The 25,342-nt window shown below is 42.4% G+C and overlaps 3 protein-coding genes across 5 annotated transcripts; 2 read left to right on the top strand and 1 right to left on the bottom strand.

The window, feature by feature from the left end:
* Nucleotides 1-136: 136 nt before the first annotated feature.
* Nucleotides 137-5,566, bottom strand: tmem150c (transmembrane protein 150C). Of its 3 annotated transcripts, none has more exons than XM_010877434.3 (9): nucleotides 5,389-5,566; nucleotides 4,694-4,844; nucleotides 4,528-4,609; nucleotides 4,377-4,430; nucleotides 4,254-4,286; nucleotides 4,018-4,085; nucleotides 3,547-3,674; nucleotides 1,395-1,572; nucleotides 137-1,160 (listed from the first exon to the last, which is right to left on the bottom strand). In XM_010877434.3, the coding sequence occupies exons 3-9, from the start codon at nucleotides 4,599-4,601 to the stop codon at nucleotides 952-954; spliced, it is 744 nt and encodes a 247-aa protein (XP_010875736.1). In that variant the 5' UTR covers nucleotides 4,602-4,609; nucleotides 4,694-4,844; nucleotides 5,389-5,566; the 3' UTR covers nucleotides 137-951. The 3 variants fall into 3 exon arrangements, with proteins under 3 accessions (XP_010875736.1, XP_010875737.1, XP_010875738.1); XM_010877435.3 differs by having other exon boundaries at nucleotides 4,720-4,844; XM_010877436.4 differs by lacking the exon at nucleotides 4,694-4,844.
* Nucleotides 5,567-7,792: 2,226 nt separating this feature from the next.
* LOC105014817 lies at nucleotides 7,793-21,773 on the top strand. Its single transcript, XM_034297041.1, has 5 exons — nucleotides 7,793-7,875; nucleotides 8,597-8,690; nucleotides 8,980-9,220; nucleotides 9,827-10,122; nucleotides 16,947-21,773. The coding sequence occupies exons 2-5, from the start codon at nucleotides 8,625-8,627 to the stop codon at nucleotides 21,771-21,773; spliced, it is 5,430 nt and encodes a 1,809-aa protein (XP_034152932.1). The 5' UTR covers nucleotides 7,793-7,875; nucleotides 8,597-8,624.
* Nucleotides 21,762-24,864, top strand: LOC117592758. Its single transcript, XM_034297171.1, has 6 exons — nucleotides 21,762-22,349; nucleotides 22,587-22,806; nucleotides 23,019-23,257; nucleotides 23,452-23,718; nucleotides 23,796-23,902; nucleotides 24,054-24,864. The coding sequence occupies exons 1-6, from the start codon at nucleotides 21,946-21,948 to the stop codon at nucleotides 24,269-24,271; spliced, it is 1,455 nt and encodes a 484-aa protein (XP_034153062.1). The 5' UTR covers nucleotides 21,762-21,945; the 3' UTR covers nucleotides 24,272-24,864.
* Nucleotides 24,865-25,342: the final 478 nt, after the last annotated feature.

Raw genomic sequence — 25,342 nt, 5'->3', positions numbered from 1 at the left:
TTCAAAATCATGCTGATTGGACTTGGATGTTGGTGTATTACATTTCTGAAGTGTTTGTTTGCATAATGGTCACATTTTGAGACCTCAGGGTGAAACGGATCTCATGTGTGTTAATCAAAAATGCAAAGACTGGTTCTACTGTAAATAATGATTTATTGTTCTTACAAACAGCAGGACAACACTGATCCATGAGTTGGGTAAGTTCCAATGGTGACGATAAAGCCAAACTGTGTCATTTGAAATAGAGAACAGTGGAAAAATATCCCACGACATCTGTTTCATGGAAGCAAACAGTGATATGGTTCAGAATGGCACTCTTCAAATGTAATCTTTTTCAGAGGCTGTTGTTGGCTTCACTACAAATCATTGTCTGTTTTCATTCAGGTTGAGAGAGTAAGTAGACAGAAAAGAGATGTTGAGAACTCAATGAGAATGATACTTTGACTCATCACAGTCTGTTGAGGATTGGGCTACATTCATCATCTGAAACAGTGAGGTACTGAGTTAATATCAATCTGGGAGACATGACTTCTAAATCCATCTACAGCTCACAGATACATGATCAACAGCCATGCTCTTGCACATCCATCTACAGTGAAACTGTAGAATCTTTATTGAACAACACCAGTTACAAGGCAGTTACACTGCTGATGAGATTACAACAGTAAGGACTTGTGCTTTACGGAAAGAGTTTCAATGTTTTTCTAAGATCACCTCAACATACAGCATTGGTAGAAAGACATGTAACAGGTCATGACATTCAAATGACAATTCAAATGCATACATGCAGTAGTGGTTGACTAATTAATCAGTAACTAGCAGACCTGCGGAGACCTGGACTCCAAACGCTTCATGTTTGTTCATACATTTCCCCCAAAATAACAGGCAGCCTAACCTGTTTTTTCTAGAAGCCAAAAGCCCTAGTAGCTGGTTCTGTCAACCACACCCGACTTACAACTGGTCAGACTGGTACTCTGACACCTCAGAAAAGGTTTCTGACAAGCTCAGAGGTGGGTCGCGGTCGTCGGTGCAGACAATCTCAAAGTGGTAGTGTCTGAACTCAATGCCGAAGGTGGCGAGGAAGCAGAGGAAGAACATGACCAGTGCCCACTGCGCCCGCGCCGCATGCATGTGAAGACGCTGCGCCATTAGGGCGAAGTCTATACCCGAGGGATAGGAGTTAGGGTTAAGGATGAAATAAACCTCACTGAAAATTGCTTGTCTCAATGAGATGAACAACGATCTGACACCTGGGTAAGAGAAGACAATATTTAAAACCAGTACAGCTGTATCCTGCTCACAAAGCCATGCTAATGTTGTGGGCACCATGTCAGTGACTCAAAGTGTCTGCTAAAGGGGGGGTGTGTTCCTGATGTGAGCCAGGGGAAGGATACAGAGCAGCATGCAGGCGGTAACAGCCCCTGACAGGAGGAAGCGTGGGATCCCCGTCCTACGACCCTCGTTCCTCAGGTTGACCTTCAGAGTGATGAAAGACTGCACCCAACAGAACAATGTCCCCAGGCCAAAGGTCATAGACGTCCCAATGTTGTGGAGCTCCTCGTCATTTGACAACTGGGCCAGACACATTACATCGGATGTTACTACATTTAAGACCTGTCTGTGATCTGAACGTTTGATTTTGAGGATTGTACAATCACTGAGATATCGTTTCTAGAGACAGTAGTTTAAAGCAATCTGTTCCCACGGGTAAATTGATAGGCATAGTGTTTGGTCATATCCAAATGTAAAAAAGTTTCAAAAATGTTGGGGCTTGTTGTCAATTTCCAGTGTACAAAAACTACATCATATCTGGTCCCCCCAATTATACCCTTACATCCTGCCTATAACTTCTGACAATCATCTACAGTACAGGCCAAAAGTTTGGACACACCTTCTCATTCAATGCGTTTCCTTTATTTTCATGACTGTTTAAATTGTAGATTCTCACTGAAGGCATCAAAACTATGAATGAACACATATGGAATTATGTACTTAACAAAAAGGTGTGAAATAACTGAAAACATGTGTTATATTATAGATTCCTCAAAGTAGCCACCCTTTGCTCCGATTACTGCTTTGCACACTCTTGGCATTCTCTTGATTAGCTTCAAGAGGTAGTCACCTGAAATGGTTTTCCAACAGTTTTGAAGGAGTTCCCAGAGATGCTTAGCACTTGTTGGCCCTTTTGCCTTCACTCTGCGGTCCAGCTCACCCCAAACCATCTCGATTGGGTTCAGGTCCGGTGACTGTGGAGGCCAGGTAATCTGGCGCAGCACTCCATCACTCTCCTTCTTGGTCAAATAGCCCTTACACAGCCTGGAGGTGTGTTTGGGGTCATTGTCCTGTTGAAAAATAAATGATGGTCCAACTAAACGCAAACCGGATGGGATGGCATGTCACTGCAGGATGCTGTGGTAGCCATGCTGGTTCAGTATGCCTTCAATTTTGAATAAATCCCCAACAGTGTCACCAGCAAAGCACCCCCACACCATCACACCTCCTCCTCCATGCTTCACAGTGGGAACCAGGCATGTAGAATCCATCCGTTCACCTTTTCTGCGTCGAACAAAGACACGGCGGTTGGAACCAAAGATCTCAAATTTGGACTCATCAGACCAAAGCACAGATTTCCAATGGTCTAATGTCCATTCCTTGTGTTTCTTGGCCCAAACAAATCTCTTCTGCTTGTTGCCTCTCCTTAGCAGTGGTTTCCTAGCAGCTACTTGACCATGAAGGCCTGATTCGCGCAGTCTCCTCTTAACAGTTGTTCTAGAGATGTCTGCTGCTAGAACTCTGTGTGGCATTCAGCTGGTCTCTAATCTGAGCTGCTGTTAACCTGCGATTTCTGAGGCTGGTGACTCAGATTAATTTATCCTCAGCAGCAGAGGTGACTCTTGGTCTTCCTTTCCTGGGGCGGTCCTCATGTGAGCCAGTTTAGTTGTAGTGCTTGATGTTTTTTTTTAATGCACTTGGGGACACATTCAAAGTTCTTGCAATTTTCCTGACTGACTGACCTTTATTTGTTAAAGTAATGATGGCCACTCGTTTCTCTTTACTTAGCTGATTGGTTCTTGCCATAATATGAATTCTAACAGTTGTCCAATAGGGCTGTCGGCTGCGTATAAACCTGACTTCTGCACAACACAACTGATGGTCCCAACCCCATTAATAAGGGAAAAAAGTCCACTAATTTACCCTGACAAGGCACACCTGTGAAGTGAAAACCATTTCAGGTGACTACCTCATGAAGCTCATTGAGAGAACACCAAGGGTTTGCAGCGCTATCAAAAAGCAAAGGGTGGCTACTTAGAGGAATCTATAATATAAGACATGTTTTCAGTTATTTCACACTTTTTTGTTAAGTACATAATTCCATATGTGTTCATTCATAGTTTTGATGCCTTCAGTGTACTGTACTTCATACCAAGTTTTGGATGATTTTATTAGTGGACCCCAAAAATGCTGGTTCTGGACAATAGGACCTAATGGAGGTGTGAGGTCATTGACTTGGTTTTTCTGTTCCTGAACAGGGCCATTGTGTCCTACCTGGAAGTTTCCCACCAGGGTCATGCCAAAGCAGGCCAGGGACATAGCCACCAGACTGCCGATGTTGAGCCAGGGTTTGTGGACCTGGGGTTTCAGCTGCAGGTATCTGAGGACACCAATGATGAACCCTGAAAGGGGAATAACCATAAGGGATCTATGTGGTCTGCTGGTCTCCAAGCATTCGCTTCCTTATTCTTGGGCTCCAGAGTTGATACACGTTTCTGGTCCAGCTTAATACTAACATCAATAACTGTCTGAGAGCACTACATGGACAGTCATTACAGCCTTTAGAACTATGGACTACATTCATGCAAATGAATAGACAGACCTTCCCCTGTTTGATGTCATGTGCATCCTGCTGTTTCTATGCTTGTCTTCCTGCTTACAATGTTCTGATATTATTTCCATACAGTATTCAATGTTAATTGTGTCCACATTCAACCAGAGATAAAGAACATGCCCCTTTCTTACCTACGAAGGCAGCAAGGTTCATGACCTGGCTAAACACACAGCTAGCCGGAGGTGCATTGCCAGCAATGCTAAAAGAAGAGGATTTGTTGGGAAAGAACAACCAATTTGGTTGGTAGTATTGCTAACTATAAAAATACTACATTAAATTTACATAGCCTGTAATTCCCAGAAACAAATGTAGGGTTTTGGCTGTTTCAGGTCTTAGGCAATAGTAATATATTCTGTGTGAAGTGTACCTTATATATGGAGGTGATTTGGGCCCAGATCGCCTGTGAAAAAAATACAGTATTAGGAAATGATGTGGAGTCATGATAACTGGAATAACACATTCTATGATATTCATTATTATTCCACCTTACTTGTATTCTGAACTCAGAGGTGTTATCTTCTCATCTTCAACTGCTATGAAATACCTGTTGTTAATTACATGTACACACAGAGCGGTACGGACAAATAAGTGAAATAAAATTAAATGTGAAATAAATATTATTTTAAAATGAATCAACCTACACAACCCAGAGTCCACCAGCTGTAAAGACAGAATACATGATAGGGAGAAACGTCCAGGGACTGCAATTCCTCATCCTGTCTCCTGGAGAAAAAGACAATGTAAAACATCTCCACTGTTTGTCAAGGGTGAGACAGGAAATGTATAAAGGTAGAAGTGTATTAGGACCTGAAATGAAGAATAACCGGTAGTACCTATCCAGAGATGTGGGTGTGTGAGTTTGAGGGATTTACTATTACTCAGTACTCAAAGCACAGAGATACTGTCAAATGCCACACCAACTGACGAGACCCAGACAAAGTCGGACCCAGAGGTCAATCTACAAAAGAAAAAAAAATGTGTTCCCTGTTTTTAAAATGTATCACTCTGCAGTCATCTCTTTGAAATAAAAAAACTGCATGGTCAAGGCTACTAGTAATAGCCTGTTATTTGCTAATAATAAGTTCAGATAAACTGTAATAAATAAATAGACTTGTAATAGCCTTGAAGTAACCGACATACAAACAGGTCCACATACTGTTTCTAGGCAGAGCTATTTCAGCACTGAATAGCGCCGGAATGCTCATTGGGCCAGTACCACTGGACAGCCATTCCTTTATTTCAGAACCTCTGCTACTAGACAGCTGTAATACCCATTTCCCAAAATGCATGCTATTGCTACAGAATTTTGCACTGGTGCAATATTTATTTGGTGTGCAAGATAAGGACGAATAAATAAAGTGTAAATATTTTTACGTTTTCGGTTGTTTCCCACAACCTATAAAATGGAGGATACTTCCCCTAACCCTTCTTCAATTCGCTGTACCAACCCCAATGCCTCATGCATGTATGTTCAAACGTCAGACAAAAAAGAAATAGCCTACCTCGTCAGCCAGCGCCTGTTTAATTTTTATTCCGTGTTCTTCTCATTTCACATTTTACTCAAAGATTCAGTTTTTGTTAACAAATGATAATATTAACACGTGTAAGAGAACACAAAATCCGAAGATAGTGAAGTAGAGAGCGCAGTGGAAAACATGGACCCAGACATGGGCGATCTGATCTCTCATTGGAACACTGCAGATCTAGGCGAGAGAGCGGTAAAATCAAATGACACGCTTTTGACGGAACGCTGCAAGTCTGCTTCAAACTTTATGAGTAGGCCACCATGGACAGTCTATTTTGGTCTGCTGATTTCGGGTGTTAAGATACAATTTGAATTTGAAGAGCTTTATTTGAATGGGACCCTTATTTACATTACATTAAAATAACGTAAAATGTAAAAATAATGAGAATGACGGGAATAAAGACATGGGTTACGTTCAAAACGTTGTCCATGCCATTATGCGGGTGTGAAATATAGCATTTTTTCTGGATTTTTTTTTGTCCAAATTCATCTTTGCATGTATCAATGTGACGACCCAGAATACTTGCATACTGCAGAATACTGCAGATTTTGTCATGCAGAGTCTCAATGAAATTTATTTATCCTGTGGATTCAGAATCTCACAGCTATAAATGGCAATGGATCTTATAACTGATTGGAGTATTTTATGCCAGACCTGGTCGTAAAATTGCCTGTTATTTCTGATGGCATGAAAGGCCCTCCTTATCTTGTCTATCAGGTCATTCACAGGTCATTCACAGCCTTATTGAAGTCACTTGTGATGTTGATGTTTAGGTCTAGACAGTGTCTAGACAGGATATATTTTCATGGTCCTTGCTTCTGGACCTTTTTTGGAACATATTTTTTATCAGAAACCAGGCAGAGCTAGAAGAGGAACCTCTTCTAGCTTTAACCAACTCTGCAAGGAGAGTACGAGAGACTACATACATCATAACTAAGGAGACTGTAAATGGTCTAGGTCAAGGGACTTTTTGGAACCTGGTCAAGTCATTTGAAGCAGGAACATCTAGACATCATGAACAGGCATATTGGAATGTAATAAAAGGGCGTAACTGTGCAACCAAGAGGTCAAAATCCCTTTCAAAGACTGTAGATTCCTTGGAATTATGTGAATGAATGACTGCATTTGTGTATCTGATAAGGAGAACAAAAGCCTAGATATGCGACAAAAGCCGTGATGTATGTATTAGTGTGAATAACGTAACGTTTGTACCAAGGGTAAGTGACAAAAACTTGCAAGAAAATTGCCCTGAGTAAAAAAAATATTTTATAGAAGGGGCCGAGGGGGCTCAGTTACAGGGAAGATCACCTGATGCTCAACATGGGTGTGTATCTGTCTCTTGGCTACTGGACCCACCTTGGAACCCGAGGCTGACTGTACTGCTGACTACATGCCCGAATAAAAGTTATAACAGGACAAGTAAATAATTAATTAATTAGGGGATCCCAGAGGTAAAGTCTGCAAAACTATGTTAGGTGAATACTATAAGAGTATATGATCTTTTGGCCGACATCAACGTCATTGCATGATCAGAAGAAATACAGTTCAATAAATGCATTTGGGCTGTGTCCAGAGTCCTTAAACAGAAGTCCACAGCATATTCGGGTGGACAAGGACAGAGACAGCAAGGAACAATAAGGTGGGGTGTGGGCAGTGGCAGAAGGAAACATCAGGCAGCTACTTGATCTGCAACAGATTCAGGAGGACTTTGGACAGAGTCAGCTAGGAGTCATTTGGGCCAGGTAGTCCTGAAGGCATGGTCCAAGGACTCATGTCTTCCTAAAGTCAAACAGGACAGGAAAGCTAAAGAGAGCAGTCCTATGATTCACAAGGATACCTAAGCATACTAGTTCCCCGTCCTTAGCCTTTCCATCATGGTCTACCTTGTCCTGAAATTTACTGATAGCTAGCCACAGTCAGTCAAACAAATTTGACCTGAATCTGGATGGATTTTTGAAGTATAATTTCTGTAATCCCAAAAACTAAGCATGATCAAAAGCTCTCCCTAAAAGTTCTCCCTATAATTTCTCCCAGGTTGCTGCTGCATGAGAATGTGTTCTTATTTTTTATAAAAAAGTGTTTTTGTTCTGATTCAGTGCTATAAATATTTATCTGAATCTTAATGTGGTGCACTGGAAAAGGTTAAGTGCAATTCTAGGATTAATAAACAACCAAACTGGTCAGGGTGTTGGGTTTGTCAATTCAAAGTCTGCTTCTGAAGAACATGCCTAAGATGATGTGTCAAGTGTCATATACATTTCCACAGAATGAGATCCCAGTTAAATCAGTTTACAAGCAATTCCACCAAAGTAATAAATCTACCTGCATGTCAGGTCAAGGTCTGCATGTTCAGAAATATATAGAAGCTGTGCTTTGTCTTCAAGTTCAGTGTCAGAAGATGTTTTAGTGTTTTAACTTCTTCAGCGTTCTCACAGATCAACAGGTCAAGGGAGCAGAAAAAAGGTTAGTTTTAAATATGTCAAAGCTTTTGTACATTTTCAACAAAGTACAACTTTTACATGATACTTCAGATTTTTAAGGCTTTCACTGAATATTAGTGGCGGTTTGCTATGGGTTCTTTTTGTGTTAGATGTGCATAGTTGTTTGTTATTAGAAATTATTAGAAAAAGGGAAAAGAAAAGAGATTGTAACAAAAATCATGGACATATCAGAGAGCACTCAAGCTGCTAGGTAGAGGAGATGCAGACTGAGACATTCTTCTAAAATGAACACCTGTTGCTGTGTTCCACAGTGTTTTTAAATCTTATGTCAATCAGCTCACTGTAGGCTAAACTACAATGTTCTGCTGCCAATCTAGTCTGTGTGTGATGATGTCAACATACCAATCCAAATCTTTCAAATTTGAACTGACCATCAATTGACCATCAAAATGTTATTTCGAAGTAGTGGCATATTATTTAAAATAATTTATATAATGGATTACATTTTGAACGTAACCAACCCAACGCAATTTGCCAACCCAACCCAATTTGCAGTGGTCTCTTAATTTTAACCCTTCTGTTCCTCACTCAAGACCTCACTTCCTCAACCTTCCTTTTCACATTTTTTGTAAAGGAAAGAAAAAGTGCAGTGGTCCCTTAATTTTTCCGGAGATGTATGTATTTATTCCACATAAAGTCCTGTAGATGAACAAACAACATTTCACAGCATACCCTATCCACAGGACCTGTCCCCACCAGGAGAGCCTAATCATGGGGGCATCTGTAAGCATTAGGAACCAGACCCCCTACACTTGGTACTACGAACTTCTTGGCGATGTAAGTTTCTGATAAAATAATAATGATAGTTATAACCTCACATCATTACAGACAATAACTTAAACACAATTGAAATATGTCAAGATTATTATCAATGAATTCATGCAAGATACAGCAATCATTTTAACAAGCTAATCTAATATTGTTAGAATTAGTAGAGTTGATATCTGTTGATGTTGTTAATGTAAAATATTGATCTTAGCTCCATCTTAAAGCATGTTCAGCTGAATATTATTTCCACATATTGTGATGTAAAGTTTAAATATAGTATTGATTTTCTGTTTTCCAGGGAGGTGGCAGTGGCAGATTGAAGGCCAGGAGCAATGTCCAAATATACCTAAATGTTAGATGGATCCATAACTACCTGAAGCTGAAATATGACACTCATAGTTGGAACTCCTTCTCATATCAATTCAACAGTAACAAGGGGAACGGGGATATAACATTCACAATTATAGAGACCAGTGACCGTTCATATATTCAGCTACTGTGCAGCGCAGAGAGTGGTGCTCCATCATGTGTGAACTATGGTAAGCGCATTACTTATGTACACATAAGCTATGCGAAATTATCTTGTTTAACATGCTCAGATTGTAAATAATTAATCAATTATTAAGCCATTGTGTTTGATTGAAAACACTTGATCATTAGTTATTAATATTTGTATTTCTTAATCCATTTTGCAATTTACGAATGTTTGTGTATGGGACAAAATATGGTGCATTACAATATATATATATATATATATATATATATATATATATATATATATATATATATATATATATATATATATATATATATATATATATATATATATATATATTATTATTCTTTTATTATTATCTTTTTAAATATGTTAATATTTTGGAGGTTTAAATATTCCAAAACAAATAGCTAAAAGATTCATCTAATGATCATTTTAAAACCAGTTCATAATATTGATAAATTAATATAAAATAATGAAGACTCTTAGCTTTCATTCGATACCTCTGTATTTATCATGCTAATGGGTCTTTTTAAATAAAAATTAAGTATTTTCTTAGAAGGTAGCCTGATGTACATCTCACATGGCACCTTATTCGTACACATAGCTTCTGGCCAAAAGTTGTACACTAAAAATGTTTGACCATCAGGGAAGCAAGAGGAGGACCGCATCCGTCAGCAGCAGGAGGAGATGGAGCGGCGAAGGCAGGAGGAGCAACGAAGACAACAGCAGGAGGAGATGAGACGCCAGGAGCAACTGGAAAGGGAGAGAAGGATCCAGCAGGAAATTGAAAAGGAGAGTGAACTTTCTGGTAACAAGGTGTCAAAGGGAAAAGAAAAGTTGAGACAGAAGCTGAGTCTAAAAGCACAGCAGTTCAATCACCAGCGGACACAAGTTCTACACCAGATGATAGAAGATGATGCTGCAGCGGTCAGAAGGGATGAGGTAAGAGATGATTCAAGAAAGGTTATAGAATGGGTTTCCATTCTAATATGCCTCTCACCAAGTCCACTGCTGAAATCACTATTTAATTACACCTTTCTAACACTTTGGTACTGCACATTACTTCAATCACTATTTAATCATAACTTTCTGTCAGGTCCTGGCTGGGGGCCTGTAGGCATCTCTGCGCTGCTGTTTTGGTCAAACCCGTGACACTTTCAAGACTAATGACAATTGTTATTATAATATACAGTACAGGCCAAAAGTTTGTACACCCGTTCTCATTCAATGCGTTTCCTTTATTTTCATGACTATTTACATTGTAGATTCTCACTGAAGGCATCAGAACTATGAATGAACACATATGGAATTATGTACTTAACCATAAAGTGTGAAATAACTGAAAACGTGTCTTATATTCTCCTCCATGAACTGCCACCTTAACGTGGTGGAGGGGTTTGAGTACCTGAGTGACCCTAGGAGCTATGTTGTCTGGGGCTATATGCCCCTGGTAGGGTCTCCCAAGGCAAACAGGTCCTAGGCGACGGGTCAGACTAAGAGCGGTTCAAAATACCCCTTAATGATGAATAATTATTTGAGTTCCGTGACGTCGCCCGGTATGGCGCAGCCGGGGCCCCACCCTGGAGCCAGGCCCGGGGTTGGGGCTCGCACGCGAGCGCCTGGTGGCCGGGCCTTTCCCCATGGGGCCCGGCCGGGCATAGCCCGAAGGAGCGACGTGGGGCCGCCTTCCCGTGGGCTCACCACCCACAGGAGGGACCATAAGGGGTCGGTGCGTAGAGGATCGGGCGGCAGTCGAAGGCAGGGGCCTAGGCAACCCGATCCCTGGACACGGAAACTAGCTCTAGGGACGTGGAACGTCACCTCGCTGGCGGGGAAGGAGCCTGAGATAGTGCGTGAGGTTGAGAGGTTCCGACTGGAGGTAGTCGGAATCACCTCTACGCACGGCTTGGGCTCTGGAACCACACTCCTTGAGAGAGGATGGACTCTTCACCACTCTGGAGTTGCCCATGGTGAGAGGCGGCGGGCTGGTGTGGGTTTGCTTATAGCTCCCCAGCTCTGCCGCCATGTGTTGGAGTTTACCCCGGTGTACGAGAGGGTCGTTTCCCTGCGCCTTCGGGTCGGGGATAGGTCTCTCACTGTTGTTTGTGCCTATGGGCCGAACGGCAGTGCAGAGTACCCGACCTTCTTGGAGTCTCTGGGAGGGGTGCTGGAAAGTGCTCCAACTGGGGACTCTATCGTTCTACTGGGGGACTTCAACGCCCACGTGGGCAACGACAGTGACACCTGGAGGGGTGTGATTGGGAGGAACGGCCCCCCTGATCTGAACCCGAGTGGTGTTCAGTTATTGGACTTCTGTGCTAGTCACAGTTTGTCCATAACGAACACCATGTTCAAGCATAAGGGTGTCCATCAGTGCACATGGCACCAGGACACCCTAGGCCGCAGGTCGATGATCGACTTTGTTGTCGTTTCATCTGACCTGCGGCCGTATGTCTTGGACACTCGGGTGAAGAGAGGGGCGGAGCTGTCAACTGATCACCACCTGGTGGTGAGCTGGATCCGATGGCGGGGGAGGAAGCTGGACAGACTCGGCAGGCCCAAGCGTACTGTAAGGGTCTGCTGGGAACGTCTGGCCGAGTCTCCTGTCAGAGAGATCTTTAACTCCCACCTCCGACAGAGCTTCGACTGGATCCCGAGGGAGGCTGGAGATATTGAGTCCGAGTGGACCATGTTCTCCACCGCCATTGTCGAAGCGGCCGTTCGGAGCTGTGGACGTAAGGTCTCCGGTGCCTGTCGAGGCGGCAATCCCCGAACCCGGTGGTGGACACCGGAAGTAAGGGATGCCGTCAAGCTGAAGAAGGAGTCCTATCAGGCCTGGTTGGCTTGTGGGACTTCTGAGGCAGCTGACGGGTACCGACAGGCCAAGCGGACTGCAGCCCGGGTGGTTGTGGAGGCAAAAACTCGGGCCTGGGAGGAGTTCGGTGAGGCCATGGAGAAGGACTATCGGCTGGCCTCGAAGAGATTCTGGCAAACCGTCCGGCGCCTCAGGAGAGGGAAACAGTGCCCTACCAACGCTGTTTACAGTAGAGGTGGCCAGCTGTTGACCTCAACTGGGGATGTCGTCGGGCGGTGGAAGGAGTACTTCGAGGATCTCCTCAATCCCGCCGTCACATCTTCCATTGAGGAAGCAGAGGATGAGGGCTCAGAGGTGGACTCGTCCATCACCCGGGCTGAAGTCACTGAGGTGGTCAAGAAACTCCTCGGTGGCAAGGCACCGGGGGTGGATGAGATCCGCCCTGAGTACCTCAAGTCTCTGGATGTTGTGGGGCTGTCTTGGTTGACACGCCTGTGCAACATCGCGTGGCGGTCGGGGACAGTGCCTTTGGGATGGCAGACCGGGGTGGTGGTCCCTCTTTTTAAGAAGGGGGACCGGAGGGTGTGTTCCAACTACAGGGGGATCACACTTCTCAGCCTCCCCGGGAAAGTCTATGCCAGGGTTCTGGAGAGGAGAATACGGCCGATAGTAGAACCTCGGATTCAGGAGGAACAGTGTGGTTTTCGTCCGGGCCGTGGAACACTGGACCAGCTCTATACCCTCTACGGGGTGTTGGAGGGTTCATGGGAGTTTGCCCAACCAATCCACATGTGTTTTGTGGATTTGGAGAAGGCATTCGACTGTGTCCCTCGCGGCATCCTGTGGAGAGTGCTTCGGGAATATGGGGTCCTGGGTCCTTTGCTAAGGGCTGTCAGGTCCCTGTACGACCGAAGCAGGAGCTTGGTCCGCATTGCCGGCAGTAAGTCAGACTTGTTCCCAGTGCATGTTGGACTCCGGCAGGGCTGCCCTTTGTCACCGGTTCTGTTCATAATTTTTATGGACAGAATTTCTAGACGCAGCCAGGGGCCGGAGGGTGTCAGGTTTGGGGACCACACGATTTCGTCTCTGCTCTTTGCGGATGATGTTGTCGTGTTGGCCTCTTCAAACCAGGACCTTCAGCATGCGCTGGGACGGTTTGCAGCCGAGTGTGAAGCGGTGGGGATGAGAATCAGTACCTCCAAATCTGAGGCCATGGTCCTCAGTCGGAAAAGGGTGGCTTGCTCACTTCAGGTTGGTGGAGAGTGCCTGCCTCAAGTGGAGGAGTTTAAGTATCTAGGGGTCTTGTTCACGAGTGAGGGAAGGATGGAACGGGAGATTGACAGACGGATCGGTGCAGCTTCTGCAGTAATGCGGTCGATGTATCGGTCTGTCGTGGTGAAGAAAGAGCTGAGCCGCAAGGCGAAGCTCTCGATTTACCGGTCAATCTACGTTCCTACTCTCACCTATGGTCATGAGCTTTGGGTCATGACCGAAAGGACAAGATCCCGGATACAGGCGGCCGAAATGAGCTTTCTCCGCAGGGTGGCTGGGCGTTCCCTTAGAGATAGGGTGAGAAGCTCGGTCACCCGGGAGGAGCTCGGAGTAGAGCCGCTGCTCCTCCACATCGAGAGGGGTCAGCTGAGGTGGCTTGGGCATCTGTTTCGGATGCCTCCGGAACGCCTTCCAGGGAAGGTGTTCCGGTCCCGTCCCACCGGGAGGAGACCCCGGGGAAGACCTAGGACACGCTGGAGGGACTATGTCTCCCGGCTGGCCTGGGAACGCCTCGGTGTCCCCCCGGAAGAGCTGGAGGAAGTGTCTGGGGAGAGGGAAGTCTGGGCATCCCTGCTTAGACTGCTGCCCCCGCGACCCGGCCCCGGATGAAGCGGAAGAAGATGATGATGATGATGATGTGTCTTATATTTTAGATTCCTCAAAGTAGCCACCCTTTGCTTTTTTAATAGCGATGCAAACCCTTGGTGTTCTCTCAATGAGCTTCATGAGGTAGTCACCTGAAATGTTTTTCACTTCACAGGTGTGCCTTGTCAGGGTTAATTATTGGAATTTTTTCCCGTATTAATGGGGTTGGGACCATCAGTTGTGTTGTGCAGAAGTCAGCTTGATACAGAAAAAACGACAGCCCTATTCGACAACTGTTAGAATTCATATTATGGCAAGAACCAATCAGCTAAGTAAAGAGAAACGAGTGGCCATCATTACTTTATCAAATAAAGGTCAGTCAGTCCGGAAACCACTGCTAAGGAGAGGCAACACGCAGAAGAGATTTGTTTAGGCCAAGAAACATAAGGAATGGACATTAGATCAGTGGAAATCTGTGCTTTGGTCTGATGAGTCCAAATTTGAGATCTCTAGTTCCAACCGCTGTGTCTTTGTGCGACGCAGAAAAGGTGAACGGATGGATAATACATGCCTGGTTCCCACCGTGAAGCATGGAGGAGGAGGTGTGATGGTGTGGGGGTGCTATGCTGGTGACACTGTTGGGGATTTATTCAAAATTGAAGGCATACTGAACCAGCATGGCTACCACAGCATCCTGCAGCGACATGCCATCCCATCCGGTTTGTGTTTAGTTGGACCATCATTTATTTTTCAACAGGACAATGACCCCAAACACACCTCCAGGCTGTGTAAGGGCTATTTGACCAAGAAGGAGAGTGATGGAGTGCTGTGCCAGATGATCTGGCCTCCACAGTCACCGGATGGTTTGGGGTGAGCTGGACCGCAGAGCGAAGGCAAATGGGCCAACAAGTGCTAAGCATCTCTGGGAACTCCTTCAAGACTGTTGGAAAACCATTTCAGGTGACTACCTCTTGAAGCTAATCCAGAGAATGCCAAGAGTGTGCAAAGCAGTAATCAGAGCAAAGGGTGGCTACTTTGAAGAAACTAGAATATAAGACATGTTTTCAGTTATTTCACACCTTTTTGTTCATTCATAGTTTTGCCTTCAGTGAGAATCTACAATGTAAATAAAGGAAACGCATTGAATGAGAAGGTGTCTCCAAACTTTTGGCCTGTACTGTGTATATATATATATATATATATATATATATATATATATATATATAAAATAAAGAGACCACTGCAATTTTTCTTTTCCTTACCAAAAAAGTCAAAAATGAAGGTTTTGAGTGAGTATCAGGAGCATTCAATTTGCATTCAAATTTTAACCCTTCTTTTCCTCACTCAAAACCTTCCTTTTCAACTTTTTTGGAAAGGAAACAAAAAGGTGCAGTGGTCTCTTAATTTTTTCCGGAGCTGAATATATATATATATATATATATATATATATATAATAAATATTAGCAAAAAAGTTTAAAAAAAACTTTGTCTGGATCTGGAGGAGTGTTTTGGTTCATTGTCCTGCTAGAAGATCCAAGGGTGATCTAGTTTTAGCCTCATGGAAAAGGCAGAGATTTTGGTCTACACTGTCCTGGTTAAGTCCATGATCTAATTTATCCTAATAAGTTTACCAGGTTCTTTGAATGCAACACAACCCAAGAACATCACCAACCCACCACTTGAAGTGGGGATTAGGCTATTTTCTGCATGGCCATCCCTCTTCTTATGCCAAAACCACTTATAGTGTTTCTTTCTAATGCTTTATAAGTTCCAGTTTCAAAACAAGAAACCAGGCAAGCCTAGTTCAGCTGGCCCGCAATAGAAAGTGCTGATCATGGGTACCCTCTCAAGATTCAAACCCAGGTCTTCCCAGGTACCCAGGTCTTCAACCACTATGCCACAAAGCTGATCCTTTGCTGGGTGTCAGTATAGCATATTTACTTCCTGTTACAAAGATAAATAAGTTTATAACTAGCAAACATTGATGTCTGTCCTGAACCTCAGGCATAGTGTTTTTTGACTGTTTTGGGAGTCAAATACAGGACGTGTTGTTCCGTAGCCAGCGTCTCTAAGCACTACCCTATTTAACAAAGGGTAGTCAGTTAGTCAGTCAGGGACAGACTTACTCACTCACTCTGCCAGTAAGGGATATTCGTTCTTCTAGGCCGGCTCCGTTTACGCGGTCCGGCAAAAAGTTAAAATGAGGTCCCAGTAAAACCCAACGTTATCGGACACATTCCTGATGACTCCGATGAAATAGTAAAATATACACTACCTAAAAAGTTTGGGGTCACTTAGAAATTTCCATTTTTTTCAAAAGAAAGGTATTTTTTGTCCATTAAAAAACATCAAATTAATTAGAAATATAGTCTAGTCACTGTTAATGTTGTAAAAGACTGTTGTAGCTGGTTACAGCAAATTGTCTATGGAATATCTACATAGGCATACAGCAGCCAATTATCAGCAACCATCAGCTCTGTGTTCCAATGGCACGTTGTGTTTCCTAATCGAAGTTTATCTTTAGATAACCTGTTTGTGATTATGTTAGCACCGCTGGATACTGTTGTGCTGATTGAAGAAACAATAAAACAAGCCTTATTTAGGCCAGTTTAAGTATCTTCAGCGTCAGCGTTTGTGGGTTTGATTACAGGCTCAAAATGGCCAGAAACAAAAAATAAAATCTGAAACTCGTCAGTCTATTCTTGTTCTGAGAAATTAAGGCTATTCCATGCAGAACAGTGTAAGCTTAATGAAGCTGCCAGTTGAGGACCTGTGAAACAAGGATATTTCTAAGTGATCGATCCCATACTTTTGAACGGCAGTGTATATCAATGGGAAGATTTGATTTATCAGTTTCAATGGATGCCTGTAATCGAAAAAAGGTTCTCAATTTCTTTGTAATATCAAGCTAATAAACCACAATTACATTTTTTAAAGCATTCTCATCTCTTACCAAGGGGCAAATCATTCCTAATGGCGATATATATCTAAAAACAATGTTTTTTAACATATATACAATCGCCAGTGTACATGCAGCCAGTATGACCTATTTTTTCTTTTCACTTTTTTGTGCATTGGAACCATTACATTGAAGCCAGCGGAATTAAAAAGTAAATTTGAAGAACTTCTGCAACAATTTGAGATCACTGAAGACAAAGACATGCAAGAGGACAAACTTGAAAACCGAATGAAAAATCTACGGAATGAGCTAATCCTTCAATACTTTGGAGAACCTCAACAGGCCATCTGGTTTCAGTTGACCATTGATCGTGCAATCAGCAAAGGAGAGCATTCACTCACAGAGTGGTTTAGTATCCTCACTGCTTTGGCAGAGTTAACGTTGACCAATGACTCAGGCAATGGAAAAGTCTACCAGCCAGACTTGGACCAGAAGTATGACTTTTTCATCCGTCTTCTTGAACATCTGTATAGCACAAATCCCACACTGATTCAACAACTTGCTTTGAGTATTCTTAAAGATTTCCCAGAGGTTTCAGACAAAAACAAGTGTCTCCTTAGTCAAATTCTCTTCAACATGATCTGGGCACCCTCAGAAATTCTGCTCTTTTTACAAGGTGTTTTAGGCAAAGACCAAGAACTGGTAACCTCAATCCTACACACAGTGAGGACAAACAAATTGGATCTTCTCACTACTTTATCTGCCCTGAAAGGAAATGAGCCTGTCAAATATTTACAGTTGTATGCTGAGACAGAACGGGACAAGGATGCCAACAACATTGTAAATGAAATGCGAAATGAAAAGTACCCAGATAAATTACTATCTATTATGGAGGAAATTCTAGGGTTTATGACTGAGGAACTTCCAAAACATGCAAAAGAGGACTTGAATCAAGTAACTATAGATGAAACAAAGCAGATGATCAAGTCACTGGATTTGACTAACCCTGACCTTGCAGTTCTGAAGGTGATATTACTAAGGATGTCTATAGCAGTGCAAGACTGCTCAACCATTTACTTTCAAGATGGTAAAAATATAGAAGGCTATTTTCCTTGTATTAAACCACAGGAATCACTGCTAACAGCTAAGAAAATAGAAGGCTACTTTCCTCGACTCACTCAGCTGGCATCACTTCTCATGCTCCTTCTACCACAGTTAACTGGGGAAAAAGGTATCCTTCTTGAAATTGGAACAGGTGAAGGAAAGTCTTGCATCCTGGCCATGTTTGCCACCATCCAGGCCATCCGTGGTATTAACATTGACATTGTGACCAGTTCTCCAGTCCTTGCTCGCCGAGACCAGGAAGGGTGGAAGACATTTTATGACATGTTTGGTGTCACGTCTTCCGTTGTACCGCCACCACAGATCGAAGGAAGCTCCCCTGAAAGCAGGGATAGTAAGCTACAGGAGGCTTACAAGAAACAATTAGTTTATGGAACCGTTGGTAGCTTTGCAGCAGATGCATTGAGGCAGGAATTTGAGAAGGACACCACACGTGGGGAGAGGACGTTTGACATGGTGATTGTGGATGAAGTAGACTACATGACTTTGGACAATGGAGTTCAGGTGACGTTTCTTTCCCACGAGGCAAGTGGACTGAGGCATCTTGACCAAGTCCTTGCTAGTATATGGTCCATGGTATCTATGTGCCAGCCAATTGAGATGGAAGATACTGGAGAGATTGAGTGGGCAACTGGAATCCAGCATTTTCACAAGGCTGCAAAGGTAGCTGTGATCGGTTCAGAGACTTCAGAAAAGTTCTCAGAATTTGATATTTTGGCCACCGGAGTGCAGTTGGGTATTTTTTCAGGTGAAGAATTTAACACATTCATGCAAGTCCTAGAGAAAAACGAGAAAGACAACACAACGGAGAATAAAGAAATTGTTGATACATTCATGGCCAAAGTTGGAGTTGCTCAACAGTGTGATTTGCTCACCATCCTGGAAACCGCACTAGAAAATACTGTGGCCATTGACTGCTACACTGTGACAAACAATAAAGCAACACTGGTTGAGAAAAATTTTTTGGATCACAACCCTGATATCCTGGATATCAAAATGCTTCTCCTTGAAAACGGCAGAGCCAGTGAGATTATGCCTGAAGAGAAACTTATTAAGGCAACTGTCTCTGAGCTGAAGACTAAAATCAAATATTCTGGCAAATCTGAACCAAGTCAGAGTCAGAAGTCAGATTTTCTTGTTATCCCCTCTTTCCTTGAGAAATACCTTGAGGATCGATTACCAGTCTTTGTGCAAAACGCCCTGAAAGCCATCATGATGACACAAGGCAGAGAGTACATGATCGATCAGGCATTGGAAAATGTGACTGACAAGCAACTCTACCATGCCATAATCCCAGTTGATTTCCAGGCTAGTGGGGTGCTGGAGAAGAACAAACGCTGGGGGGACGGCCTGCAGCAGTTTCTGGAGATGAAACACCAGTTAGCAATTACTCCTTTGTCCAATGTGACAAATTACCTATCAAACTTCCATTACTTCAAAAGATACCTGAAAGGGAATGGGCTGTTTGGTGTTTCTGGGACATTAGGGGGCGATGCTGATAAGGATTTCCTGGCAAGGCATTATGAAACAAATAGCTACACAATACCAGCTCACCGCCATAAGAAGGTTGTGGAGCTTCCAGCAATTCAGGTTAGTGGGAAAGCCCAGTGGATGGATATCCTCTGTAAGACAGCCTGGAGAGTAGCAGATGGTGGTCAGGTTGTCTTGGTTGTATGTGAGGATGTCAAGACAGCAAATGAACTTCAGAACAAAATGTCGAGAGACAATCCACATCCCCCCATCACATTATATACAATTAGTGAGAAGCACAACATTGAGACCACCAAATTCATTGGAGGGCATATTATTATAGCCACGAATCTAGGAGGCCGTGGAACAGATATCAAAGTTGATAAGGATGTCAATCTCTGTGGTGGACTATTTGTCCTCCTGACACATTACCCTGGCAGCCGCAGGGTGGAGAAACAGGTGTTCGGACGAACTGGTAGGAAGGGAAACCCAGGCATGGTCCAGATGATCGTCTGTGAGGATAAACTTGCCCCAGCATACCAAGGCCAGCCTGTGGAGATCATGAGGCAACTAAGAGAGGATTACGAAGTTGAACGCATCAAGGATATGGAGACAGATGAGCTTCTTGAAATCAACATAAAAGAGGAACTGTTTGAAACGTTTTGCACATTTCTGGAAGAGTTTGACTGTAAAGAATTCACAAAGGATGAGAAAAGGGAACTGTCAGGAATAAATAAGAATAATGTCCCTAAATGTTTTGTAGATAGAAGCAAAAAGTTTGATTACCAGCCAGCACTCAATGCTTTGAAAGAAACATGGGCATTGTGGCTCACCGTTCATGAGGAGCACATCAATAGACACGAAGATATCAATGTTCTTAAAGCAGACCTTCTTGAGCATCTCACAAACAGGAGCAAGATGCTATTGAAAGGAAAAAGTCTCAACTTCTATGACCACATCAAGCAGGCACTTGGCAGAACAGATCTGCACTGCCGCAACAAAAATAATTGTGACTACGGAGCAAAATCCTACTGGAAAGATGTTGAAGACTGTGACCCTTTTTATGGTGCTGTGGCACTGTACAACCAAGCCTTCATCACCATCAACCTGGCCAAGGGGGACTACAAAGCAGAGGCACGTGGCTTACTGGAGAAGGCAAAGACAAAGATTGATGTTTACCTTTTAGAAACAACCAACACTATGGTTTCCTTTCAGATGGCCACGAGAGGGAACTTTGAACCACATCATGAGGGGGAACGGAACTTTCTAAAGCAGATAGATTCCAGGATGAGCATCTACAAAGCTTGGATTCATAACATTACCCTGGCAGTGAATAAACTGAAAGAGCTTCAGGATAAAGGCACGGCCATAACAGAGGAATCTTCAGTATTCAGCCTCTCAGAAAATCAAGACTACATCACAGCAAATGAACTTATAGCCCTGCATGAGAATGGCTTGTTCATTGTGTTTGAGGTGAAAAAGAAGCCTGAGTTCTGCTTTGATGCTTTGATTTGTTTCTTCATTGGAATGTGTCAGGTTGTCATAGGAATATTAGTTTGTGCCCTGTCGTTTGGTGCTGCAACCAATATTGGCATGAGTTTAATCTCTGAAGGTGTCAGTGACATGATAGAAGGGATATCAGGCATGATAAAAGGCACATTTGATTGGGTGTCGTGGGCTATATCCAAAAGTATTAGCATCGGAATGTCTCTGCTCACAGCCGGCTTCAGTGTCCTTAAAAATGTGGTCAAGTCAGCGTATCATGCCACAAAAGGACTCCTCAATGGTACAAAGACTCTTTCATCCGTTGCAACAGATGTCATTGGGACTGGAAAACATATGTTCAAGTCCTGTCAGGGAGCAGTGAAATCTGTGTCTACAGGAGTATTAAAGTCTTCTACAGCAAATATAAAAACTGCTCTAAAACATGCAACCAAGTATACAGTTCAGGAGGCAGCAAAGCAGGGCATTGAAACGGCACTAAACTACGCCATTGATACTGGAATCCAAGCTGTCTTCAAAGAGATATTGAAAGATGGATTCAAGATCTCTGTCTCATCAACCGTCAACCAGAATGCCAAACTGGGTAATTGTCTCACTGAGTACATTGCCTCTGCAGTACCAAAAGGAGCATTGCAAAACAGTAGCAACTATAAGATTGACTCAAAGCTTGAACAACAAATGAAAGATTTAGTTCAGATAATGACCAAGGATCTAATTCCTGAGCTCATGAATGATGACACCACATCCAAAGTAAGTGAAGTTATCAGCAGACTCTCTGAGGTGTCCAAAAAAGGATTGGAGCTTGTAGAAAACAGTGGGAAAAATAAACTGGTAAAAGGAATAAAAATCAGTTTACTAATAGCAGAACACTCCACAAACCTGGCCAAAATGGTTCAGTCTATTTCATACAGAGCATGTTATCAATGACATATTTGTAATTAATTTAATAAATACTATTGAAGACCAGCAACAAAATCTGGGGAAGTATGACCAAGATGGCAGACATGGCTTACCAGATGTTATTCGCTTAAAGAATGAGTTCCTCTTATCCATCTCAGAAAGTGTCTCCGAAGCATTCATAGATGCATGTTCTGGTCATATGTCTTCCTTTGTGAATGGATATGTCAAGAAGAAGTTCAATGGAGCCACAGGAAAAGTAGTCAACAATGTACTTGGCAGGTACAAAACAGAGGCCTTTTTCAAGGATCTACAACACAAACATGATATGAAAACAGCCAGTCAGACGACAGGGAAAGCTTCATCTGAGACTGAAACAAAAGAACTTCTGGACTATGCAGAAAAGATTGGTGATGTGAATCGTCCAGCCTCAGTCCTGGACATTTATGTCCTCACAAATAGTGACCTCCTTCAGGGTAAAGGCGTCCATTTGACAGTGGTGGATCAACATGGAAAAACACTCTCAGAGGAGTCCTATCCAGGAACAAACAGGTCAGCTGGTCAAATCACTCTAAGGCTGACCAAAGAGCCTCAGAAAACAGACAGGTAAGCATATGTGTCCTAAATTATTTGGTTGACCTTTAGAAATAATAAACCTAGTCAGTAGGCTGATCCTGCAAGTTTTCCATGCAGACAACATTGACGGAATGTGTGGTTGCAGGATCAGGTATGGAACACCATGTAAAAAATACTAATAAAATAAGATTTTCCAATACGAGGATCTTTCCACTTATAACTTTATTTAAGACAACAAATGATATTCTTCTATATCTGTTCTTTCAGTGAGAAAGGAATAATCTCCAAAGTAAAAGACAGAATCAAAGGAGTGCAAAATCTATACAGTGGTCACTTTGACCTCATCCAAGATGGAAAAGTTATTACTGTCCACTCAAAGAACCAGAACAGCTTCTACACTGCCATGGCACAAGCAACAATGTCAAACAAGACAAGTGATGAAATCAATAATGAAGCTGTGAATCTACGAAACAATGTTAAAGACCAGGTAGTGTACACATGTCTTTTGTAGTTTATTATATCCTTATATTTATTTCCAGATATTTATATATATTGTTTTAATCAAATTGAATTAAGGAGTACTAAGAAAGGAAGGCCATTCCTAAATATTAACTGTTCGATTAAAATAAATAGAATCTGTTAAATGCAAATGAATGAAAACTATATTTGGTTCTACTGAAATGTGATGTCTTTCCACAGATAAAAAACAACCTTCCTGCTCATTATCAAATGGTTCAAACCCAGAGGGCCTATGATGCACTTGAAAACCATTATGGAAAATATACTATAGTTGGAGGATCCAAGACAGATAGAGAGAAGAATGTGGAATATGAGAAGGATGTAAGTCCAATGAAGAAGGCTTGTTATGGTTCCACCGGGCTAACTGAGTATAAAATTGCCAAAAACTACCACCTTGCATTAGTTGGTCCTTACAAAAGGTAATTCTGTGCATATTTTATGTACATTATGTTCATTTATACCAATGTAGTTATAATAAGCCTGCTCTATTTTACACTTGAAATCATTATTGAGAAATAGAAACAATTCCGAAATCATTGACATACACAGATTTGTTTTTTACCTTATAATTGCACTTTTATAATACAACTTTCAACTTTTATTCACCCATCAGAGTCAAAACCACTCCCCTGTTCTCTCATGACATGGATAACCGAGGTATTGTTGAGGCAGACCATATCCCACCCAAGGATTCGCTAAAGTTGGCCAGAGACCATCCACAAATAGAAAATCTCAAACAGAAGAATCCAAAGCTTTATGATATGATAAACAGCATTGAATCTGATCCAAATGGAATGAACCTGCTTGCAATGCGAGTCCTCAAACAGCATCACAGAGATGCTCTGACCACCGGAAGCAGTAAGGAGTCTGACAACTGCAGGTGAATATTCTATTCCATTTAAGTACAACATGCTACTTACTATGTTCTCTAACACTGAGCTCCCACACTGGCTGTAGGAAACTGCTGGCAGACACACTTGTAAATGGAGATGCAGAGAAATCACTTAAGCTCTCTTTCATCATGGCTCATCCTGTGGCTTCCAACCAGCTCAGACACTATGCAGGTCATTATTTTTCTCTTCACCTTTTTGCGGTTTATAAAACCATGAGTCAGTAATACAATTAAATAATTTCTTCTTACCTGTATTAATCTTAGATTTTTCCCCCCAAAAAATAGTTTTGAATATTCACCCAACATATTCTATATTCTTCTAGGAAATCCTCTTTCCTTGGGCACTGATGCCAACTTCATGTCTACTGAAGGTACAGTGTCCTACTACAAAGCTGGCTTCAATCAGATGCTGAATCAACACAATGAAAAGGGAATCATAGATCAGAATCAGTTGGAGGGGCTGAAGTCCTGGGTGGCTGATGACAAATACCTGGACCTCAATACCCCTGAGTACACTGATGTACTTAAAGCCATTAAATGAAAAAACCTTCCATAGGGAAATGTTCATTTTATTTTCTTCTTATACACGTGTATACAAGAGGATATTGGTAAATTACTAAAATCTCATTTCTATCCTGAATTCATATAGGCATAGGCGGAAATCCCGGGGGGGAAGGGGGGGGGGCGATTTGAAGGTGATTTGCAGGTACGCTACGTGCATGGGTGGGAATCTGACAGAGTCAGTAGCTTGTGGCTGACTTTCAGTAAGTAGGTCAAACAAAGGATATGATATACATTTCTTTACTTCTAAATCACACGACCATCACCGGCCTTCATGTTAACTACAGCGAATTACAGGGCACATTTTGTTAGCTATAGCGGTTAGCTGACTTTGCTAGCTACAGTACAGTATAATCAACCAGTGTATTCAGTTTGAATTCGAGTCAATTTACATTTACAGTGCAATGTAGTGTTCCTTAGCTGGTGATCGTGTTCGTGTCTACCGTCTGAATGGCACTCAATGCATGTAGCTATTGTCAGGTTAATTCCAGTAAATTCGTTTTGTGTTGCTAGGGTTCACACACAATAGCTACATTTGCAGAGCTACTGTAGTGAGCCAACTGATGGTGCAAACTAAAACAGTATTACATTACTACTTTTGGTGTCCCCCTCAATAAATGCTCTTGAGAAAATGTAATGTAATTGTTCCCTCCAAAGATGGTATCAGATTTCCGCCCCTGCATATAGGTACTCTAAAATAATTTACGTTATTAGCAGGATATATTTGTTTGCAATTGATTATTACTTTCATAGCCTAACTACCTTTCAAAAGAAAGATATATTTTATCATCTTTTTAAAATAGAGTAACATATCAGCAAGTTGCGTGAAATATAAGCTTGCTAAATGAACGCTAGGTTCTTTACAGTAGATTGATTGTTTGATTCATTCATGACCATTTATGTACAGGACGGTATTTTTCAATGTAATTACTTACGGCATGGTATTCATACTATTAGTATCTAATAAAGCAATATGGCACAAGGGGGTGTGGTATACGGCCAACAGTTTTTATGCACTACATATCATGGAGTGCCTGGACAAAGTGCGTGG

The sequence above is a fragment of the Esox lucius genome, chromosome 14 (genome assembly GCF_011004845.1).
Source record: "Esox lucius isolate fEsoLuc1 chromosome 14, fEsoLuc1.pri, whole genome shotgun sequence".
Taxonomy (NCBI): domain Eukaryota; kingdom Metazoa; phylum Chordata; class Actinopteri; order Esociformes; family Esocidae; genus Esox; species Esox lucius.
Note: the sequence above shows the minus strand (reverse complement) of the source record. Positions and strands in the feature narration are given on the sequence as shown.

Coding starts and splice junctions, on each gene's coding strand:
- LOC105014817 (XM_034297041.1), top strand. CDS start 8,625: ATGGGGGCATCTGTAAGCATTAGGAACCAGACCCCCTACACTTGGTAC. Junction 8,691..8,979: donor ACTACGAACTTCTTGGCGAT/GTAAGTTTCTGA, acceptor TCTGTTTTCCAG/GGAGGTGGCAGTGGCAGATT. Junction 10,123..16,946: donor CAGCGGTCAGAAGGGATGAG/GTAAGAGATGAT, acceptor ATTACATTGAAG/CCAGCGGAATTAAAAAGTAA.
- LOC117592758 (XM_034297171.1), top strand. CDS start 21,946: ATGTCTTCCTTTGTGAATGGATATGTCAAGAAGAAGTTCAATGGAGCC. Junction 23,258..23,451: donor TTAGTTGGTCCTTACAAAAG/GTAATTCTGTGC, acceptor TTCACCCATCAG/AGTCAAAACCACTCCCCTGT. Junction 23,719..23,795: donor AAGGAGTCTGACAACTGCAG/GTGAATATTCTA, acceptor CACTGGCTGTAG/GAAACTGCTGGCAGACACAC.
- tmem150c (XM_010877434.3), bottom strand. CDS start 4,601: ATGAGGAATTGCAGTCCCTGGACGTTTCTCCCTATCATGTATTCTGTC. Junction 4,431..4,527: donor GCTGGTGGACTCTGGGTTGT/GTAGGTTGATTC, acceptor AATTAACAACAG/GTATTTCATAGCAGTTGAAG. Junction 1,161..1,394: donor TACCGCCTGCATGCTGCTCT/GTATCCTTCCCC, acceptor CCTCGGGTATAG/ACTTCGCCCTAATGGCGCAG.